Source organism: Balaenoptera physalus, assembly GCF_965194825.1.
Source record: "Balaenoptera physalus genome assembly, chromosome: 5".
NCBI lineage: Eukaryota > Metazoa > Chordata > Mammalia > Artiodactyla > Balaenopteridae > Balaenoptera > Balaenoptera physalus.
This window is the reverse complement of record NC_138884.1, coordinates 57,822,496-57,830,772: the sequence shown is the minus strand read 5'-3', so window position 1 is coordinate 57,830,772 and position 8,277 is coordinate 57,822,496. Positions and strand designations below refer to the sequence as shown.

Genomic DNA, 8,277 nt, shown 5'->3' with positions numbered 1-8,277 from the left:
GATTGTGAGCAATGGAAGATGGGGAAAAAGTTATTCTAACTCTGATCTATCAGTTGCTACAATGAATGTCCACCAAATGAAGTTCTATATGGTTTTTTTTCAGATTGTATATAAATTTTCATTAAATATTTATGTCAAATATTTTTGGTGATAATGTAAAATAGAGGTTTTATTAGTCCACAAGCACTGAGTTCTATTCATCACTGTTTACCTTGTTCTTATTTCCTTTGCCTTTTGATTTTGGCTTTATTACTTTTAATAGTAAATGTTGATTCTGTGAAATCCCATTTTTTACAAAATGAATCAGGAGCAAGATCATAAGTGCCATAAAAAATAATTTTCAGAAAAAAACTATTCATTTACTTAGGATTTTATTTAAATGTATATACATATAGATTTTAATAATGGAGTGAAAGAAAAACCAGCATTTCTCCTTTTATTCTTAATTTATAAATTAAGCTGCAAAAGGAAGCCCCAATAAAAACTGCATAATTACTCTTAGGAATCAGACAATATTTACCATCTACTTTCATTTTGTACACCTTTTGTTTCCACTAAAGTACTATCATTACATTAAAATGAAATTTTACTTTTTTTTTGTCTTTGAGCCCTACAGATAAAGTTGCTACTGAAAAGCAAATAACACTTGACATGTGTTGTACATTAAACACCATCTAGACTTCTTTGCATATTATATCTGCTTCTCTATTATATTAACTTTTCATTAACTGTGGGTACAAACACCCAAATTAAATTGATATCAAAATGTCAGTTTCCAACATAATTCACATTATCAAGTACTTTTAAACAGAAAAAGTTTTAGCAAAATATCTCTTGGAAATAATCCTAAATTGTTCCAATAACTTGTTAACTGAAGTTTCTGGGTAAAAGATATAGTTATCTTGCACTATTTAAATTTTTAATAGACAGTATAATGTTAAATTTTATATAACGTTATTACAAAATTCCATTGCTAACCTGAAATCAGAACAACATTCCGCCTTGAGTGTCTATTGCTTGCCAGATATTAAGTATTTCTTTTCATTTAAAGAATGGATAACAAACTGTCTTGCAGTAGATAAAAATTAAAATATAGAAGAAAGCCTGCCTCCTGTTTGTATTGAATCAAACTAGGAGAAATTTGACTGGAGAGTCCTATTTCAAGATGAGAGGCCGGTCATATATTTTACTTGGCATTTTCTTCCAATGAACAAAATAAAGCCCTTGTGCTACCACCTTGACACTTAAATGTTTACCAAATCCTCTTTGCAAACTTGGCTGCACAGCAGAATCGCCCAGAGTTTTTTTAAAAATGTCAATGCCTGTGCCTCACCCCCAGGGATTCTGCTTTAACTGGAACAAGGTGGGGCTAATCTATCAACTATTTTTCTACTCCTTGCTAATTAGCCATCTGTATGGTATTTTTAACTGTCTACGTTTTATCAGCTGTAAGACTGTTTTGATTGGTCAGGTCTTTGTGGGGAACTGAATTCCGCATAGCAGTGCTTACTGGGCAGAAAGGTTGCGGTGCCTCTGTTTGCCTTGATCCATTTTCCTCTCACTTCCTTACTCTTTCTCTCAGAGGAGGCAAGTGGCTGCCTCCGCAGCTGCGGTGGCTGATCATCACTGAAAGGGCCAAAGAAAGAACTGAGCTGCCTCCTGGATATTTTTTCCAGGGAAGGTTAATTTACCATGCTTTTTTCCATTTTTCTCTACATCCTGGAAAAAACTTTTTTTTTTTCTTTTACAAGAAACAAACTGAACTTATTGCTGAAAAACAGAGGCAAAAAGTTTTAGCACAGCTTCTCAGTTTGGGACAAGTTAGAAACTCCTGAAGCGAGCAGAAGCATAGTAAGTGCTTTCTTTCTTTTAAAGCTACTTCTGGGAAGAGTGGGGGGGAGCTATTGTAATGGTAAATTTCACTCGGAGAGGAAGAAAGGGTTGATAATCAATCAGAATTGAGGGATTCAGTTGAGTTTTTGCAATTTTCTTACTACATTGTGAGATGACGTGAAGTTTCTCTGGAAAAGTGTTGTTGTGGGTGTGTGTGAAATAAAGGCAGTCTTGAGAGTGACATTGAAAGAAGTTTTTTTTTGAACAGAGTAGAGAGATATACACCACTCGGGGGCTTCAGTGAGAACTGGGAATTCCAGGAGGAGAGTTTACATTCAGAAATGTTGAAGTGAAAAATCCTCCTGGCTCAGCATCTTGGAGTTAAGCTCGGAAGAACCCTTTACATCTGAAAGAATTTGTTCCTGGAAACCTCTTTTTCGGCCAGCGTGGATCATGAAGGCTGGGATAATGTGCTATACAAGCACCGCTTTCTTGAATCTGCTGCAGGCATTTAAAATTTAACTTGAGGGTTCATGTGTTTGGCATGATGAGGACCACGGAGAACTTCGCTGAGACCAGTGCCACACTAAACCCTAACAGGACCCCCAGGGGAAGGTACGTTTACCTGGAAGCGTTCCTGCAGGGAGGAGCTCCCTGGGGTTTTACTTTGAAAGGTGGCCTGGAGCATGGAGAACCATTAATCATCTCTAAGGTATGTTTCTTTTTCCAATATTGTCTTTATTGAAATTGCTTTTTCAGCTTTTGTCGGATCTGTCAAAAACACAAAATAATGCCGAGGATTGCCTGGATATTGCTTAATTTGCTGTTTCATACCTTTCTGATTATATCTGGACATATTTTGCATAGCTTGGTGTTTGAAAGAAAAATGTGTCTCGCGCATTTATTCTGTGAAATCCCAGGGAAAAATGTGCTTGTTTAATGGATAATCTCTTTTTGTGAATGAAATAGTATAAAACCAGCTACCACATGATCTTTTCAATTATGAATCAGATTAAAGATTAACAGCATAGTTAAGGTAGTGGCATGGTGTATATTTGTGTATGAGTGCCTTTATTTAGCATATGGCTAGAAAACTATCTTCTCTTTCTCCTTTCAACTGGAAGTATCTAGCGTTCCAAAATATTTTAGAATTTGTTTGCAATTCTGCATAATTGATTGCATACATATTATTTATTGCTTTTTGCACACTCAGGAGAATTAAATCAGCTTTCAATATAATCCAAGGGCAAAACAGCATTTCTGCCTCTTCTGTTTATCTATGTATTTAAGCCAATTTTTAAACCTTCGTCATCCTGCAACATGCCTCAATTCTTCATATATCTTTGGTGTGGATAGGTATACACATTGAATGAATCCTTTTTGTGCATTAGGTTTATTGTTTCTGCTTTTCTCTAAAACTTCAGAGATTAAGAAAGATTACAGAGATTTCTTTTATTTTTATTTTTTAAATATTTTTTTAAAAAAATTATTCATTAATTTATTATTTATTTATTTATTTAGGCTGAGCCAGGTCTTAGTTGAGGCATGAGGGATCTTCACTGCGGCATGCATGCGGGATCTAGTTCCCTGACCAGGGATTGAACCCTGGCCCCCTGCATTGGGAGCGCAGGGTCTTACCCACTGGACCACCAGGGAAGTCCCCAGAGATTTCTTTTAAAATTTCAGAATATTAACAGTCTAAAACAACAGAATATAAGTGCTTTTCACACCTTAGCATTACTCAAGAAACATCTGTAATTGAGGGGAAATTTAGTTTTAGTTGGAGAGTGGGAAAGAGGTAAATATGCATTTTGCCTGAGCTCTATTAACTTAAGGTTAGTTTTCATATCCCACCAAAATGTGTGTTTTGAGAGAGACAAATGACTCTTACTGTGGGTGAGCCAGTGGGAACTGTTTTCCAGCAGTCAGCCAAGAACGTGCAGAATAGCACTGTAAACTGTGTGACTTTTCCTTATCTTTCCTAAGAAAACAAAAGATATGTATACATATATGTGTATCAGTTAGGAAGACTTCCAGCTATAAGTAACTGAAAACCCGACTGATAGTAACCTAAGTAAACTGGGGTTAGTTTTTCTCATATTACAAGAAGTCTGGAGTTAGGTTGTCCAGGCAAGGAGCAGCAGTTCAATAATGTCATCAAGAATTTCACTTAGCTCTCCACTCTGCCTTCTTTATGATGTTGACTTTTGTCTTCATGGTGGCAAGATGGATGCCATATCTCTGCCATTGCATCTTCATTCTGGGCAGGGTTTTGGCTTTTGGTTTGGAACCCTCCCCATCAAACTTGTGCTTACATCTTGTTGACCAGAACTGTGCCACATACCTATCCTTAGACCGATTATTGGCCAAGGGGAATGAGACTACCATGACTAGTTTAGACCAGTCAGGATTTCTCTCCTGGGTTCTGTGATAGAAACTTAGCCTTCCTGATGTCAAGGAATCTCTGCCCACTATTTGAACAAATTGAGGTTCTGTTTTCAGGAAGAAGGAGGGAGTGGGTGCTGGGTAGACAGTTGAGAATGTCTGCCACAGACATAAATATCATCTCTGCATTTCAAAACTCTGGTTTACATTCAATTTGCCTGGTCTTTAATGTTAAGATATTATGTATCTGCTCACTAGAATATGGTTTCCTGTCAAACAGGCCTAATCCTACCACTAATGAGCCACTCTGCTAAGGCTCCATTTTATCTGCAGAATGGGGGGTAAACGATTATCTCCCTTATTGGAATGTGTGGGGATTAAATGAGACCGTGTATTTAGAACAGCTAGCATAGGGGCTGGTACACAGAAAGAACTCAAAAAAAAAAAAAAAATCTTAACAAAGATTATGACTATTGCTTTTCATTAGTCTAAGAGACATTGTATTAGGATACAGATTTGTCTGATCTACAAAGATCCAAAATAGCAGTAGCTTAAGCAATATAGGAATTTATATCTCTCTCACATGACAATCTGAGCATAAGCCAAACTGAAAGATGGCTGCAAGGGGTCAGGGACCCAAGTGCCTTCTACTTTCTTACTTTCATCCTGATGCCCCGTCTGCATGGTGCAAGGTGACTTGTCCCAACATCTGCTTTCCAGTCCGTAAGAAGTGGAAAAAGAAAAGAGAAGACAATCTCCTTCCTTTCAAGGGTATAATCTGGCGTAATCTGCTCTGTCCAATATGGTAGCCACCAGACACATGTGGTCCATTTCAATGAAAAGTAACTAAAATGGGACTTACCTGGTGGTGCAGTGGTTAAGAATCCGCCTGCCAATGCAGGGGACACGGGTTCTATCCCTGGTCCTAGAAGATCCCACATGCCGTGGCGCAACTCAGCCCATGCGCCACAACTACTGAGCCCGTGTGCCATAACTACTGAAGCCCTCGCGCCTAGAGCCCGCTCTCCACAACAAGAGAAGCCACCGCAATGAGAAACTCATGCACTGCAACGAAGAGTAGGCCCTGCTCGCTGCAACTAGAGAAAGCCCACAGGCAGCAGTGAAGACCCAACGCAGCCAAACATAAATAAATAAATAAATTTATATTTTAAAAAAGTAACTAAAATGAAATACAATTTTAAATTCTGTTTCTCATATCCACTAGCCAGATTTCAAGTGCCACATTGCTTCAAAGCTCTTGAATCTCTCTCCCCATCCTGTCCGTCTGGCAAACTCATATTCATCCAAGCTCCATTTCTTCCTCTCTCTGAAGTTTTCATGACTTCATCAAGCTGGGTTAGGTGATCTCTCTTCTACTCTCCAATAACATGCATTTATTACACCAAATCATAATTTTTAAATTTATGTTGACTGTCTTCTCAGCAGTCTGAAAGCCTCTTGAAAGGCTGCGACTATTTTCTTTTCATCTCTACCACATCTAACTCAGCCCGGGTACACAAATATTTGTTGAGTAAATGAAAAGGCATGGGCTATGTCTTATTCATCTTGCATTTCCAAGATCTAGCAGAGTGCCTAGCACAGGGTAGGTGCTCCATAACTTCTATTGAAGTAATAGGCAAAGACAAAACAGAGCAGGGGGGCAGTCTAAGCAGGGATGCAGAGTCCCATGAGATGAGGATGCCAGGCAGATCTACAGACATGGAACATATATGTTTCCCATTGCTACCATAAAAATTACCACCAACTCAGTGGCTTAAACAACACAAACTTATTATCTTACAGTTCTGTAGGTCAGAAGTCTAACACAGGTCTCACTGGGCTAAAACTAAGATGTCAACAAGGCTGTGTTCCTTTTTGGAGGCTATAGGGGAGGTTCTGTTTCCCTGCCCTTTCCATCTTCTAGAAGCGACCCCCATTCCCTGGCTCATGGTCCCGTTCCTCCGTCTTCAAAGCCAGCAATGGCAGGTTGAGTCCTCACATCGCATCACTCTGATCTCTAACTTCTGCCTCCCTCTTCCAATTTGAAGTACCCTTGGGATTACATTGGGCCCACCAGGATAATATCCCTAGTTTAAGATCAGTTGAGTAATGACCTTAATTCTGTCTGCAACCTTCATTCCCTTTTGCCATGTAATCTAACATATTCACAGGTTCCAGGGATTAGAATGTGGATGTCTTTGCGGGGAGAGGGCTTTATTTTGCCAACCAACAGGGAGTTTGAACATTGATGAAAGTCCACGTAATTAAGACAATACCAAGGATAAGACAAAAGTGAAGTTTAGTGGCTGATTGTGTGTATCCCAGACCTTTTTTCTAAGACTGTGAAAAAAGTGCCCATTAGCTCATATGCTGCTCACCAAATGTTCACTATTCCCCTGATGTAGGGTGACCCCCATTGTAAGTGAAGGGAAGGGTTAGTACACATTAAGTCTTTGATATGAAAGGCAGGTACATTTATACAAAGCAGTTATAAGCTGCCAGGTATGACAATATAATGAATGAAGTATCATTTTTCTTTAGGTACAAATGAGGCAGGAGAATGAATGGGGGAAAAGGAGCTACAAAAGTGTGGCAATAAAAGAAATCATTTCCAAATCCCTTTCTTTGGGATTTAATGTCCTTGAAAAGGAAAGGTGGAGTTGAGGAAAGAGCCTCTGTAATCTGTAAACTTCAAAAAGAAAGGGTAACTTTTTTAAAAAAATAAGGATTGTATGTAGAAGCTCAAGGATTTCAATAGTTCAGGAAGTTGGCAGCATGATTTTGTTATGACTCACTCCGTATTGTGGCTGAGAAAAGCGGTTCCACCTGCTGTGGGGATGCACCTGCCCCTAGGATTTATAATCAAATAACAACTAGAACAACAACAAACAACAACCAGTAACAACCACCAGTAAATGCTGGCACTTACTAAGTGCTTACTAGGTGCTGAGCTCTAGTCCAAGAGATCCACGTGTGTTAACTCATTTAATTTCCACAACTCCATGAGGAAGGTAATATTATGATGCCAGTTTTATACATGAGAAACCAAGACACAGAATTTGAGTAGCTTTCTGAAGCTCTCATGGCTGGTAGAAAGTGCTAGAGTTGGAATTTGAATGCAGGCATCCTGGTTCTCCAGAGTCCACGCGCTTGACGTACTCTGCCGTTCAGTCACTGTTGCCTACCAAATATTTGGCTCAGTCTAGATTCTAGAGCCATGATCTGGGTAAAATATGGGATTAATCTTTTGTTATATATGTTTTAAAATTTATTAGAGAAAACAATTTTTAAAAATCTTAGTCCTTGGGGTTTCCTTGGTGGTCCAATGGTTAAGACTCCACGATCCCAATGCAGGGAGCCTGGGTTCAATCGCTGGTTGGGGAACTAAGATCCTGCATGCTGCACAGTGTGGCAAGAACAAAAAATCTTAGTCCTATACATGGAAGCAACCTAAGTGTCCATCGACAGATGAATGGTTAAAGAAGATGTGGCACATATATACAATGGAATATTACTCAGCCATAAAAAGAAACGCAATTGAGTTATTTGTAGTGAGGTGGATGGACCTAGAGTCTGTCATACAGAGTGAAGTAAGTCAGAAAGAGAAAAACAAATACCGTATGCTAACACATATATATGGAATCTAAAAAAAAAAAATGGTTCTGACGAACCTAGGGGCAGGACAGGAATAAAGACACAGATGCAGAGAATGGATTTGAGGACACGGGGAGGGGGAAGGGTAAGCTGGGACGAAGTGAGAGAGTGACATGGACATATATACACCAGCAAATGTAAAATAGATAGCTAGTGGGAAGCAGCTGCATAGCACAGGGAGATCAGCTCGGTGCTTTGTGACCACCTAGAGGGGTGGGATAGGGAGGGTGGGAGGGAGACGCAAGAGGGAGGGGATATGGGGATATATGTAGACATATAGCTGATTCACTTCGTTATACAGCAGAAACTAACACACCATTGTAAAGCAATTATACTCCAATAAAGATGTTAAAAAAAAAAAAATCTTAGTCCTGTAAGGGTCCCCTAAAATAGGTACAGGAACTC

The 8,277-nt window shown here is 39.0% G+C and overlaps 1 protein-coding gene across 4 annotated transcripts in view; it reads left to right on the top strand.

Moving 5' to 3' along the window:
* The first annotated feature begins 435 nt into the window (after nucleotides 1-435).
* SHROOM3 (shroom family member 3) overlaps nucleotides 436-8,277 on the top strand; it is a 311,421-nt gene continuing 303,579 nt past the window's right edge. For 3 of the 4 annotated variants that reach the window (XM_082463699.1, XM_082463701.1, XM_082463697.1), the window contains exon 1: nucleotides 436-2,545. In XM_082463699.1, coding sequence (XP_082319825.1) covers nucleotides 2,378-2,545 — 168 coding nt within the window. In that variant the 5' untranslated portion in view covers nucleotides 436-2,377. The remainder of the gene's footprint in view (nucleotides 2,546-8,277) is intronic. The other variant, XM_082463698.1, reaches the window with a different exon arrangement.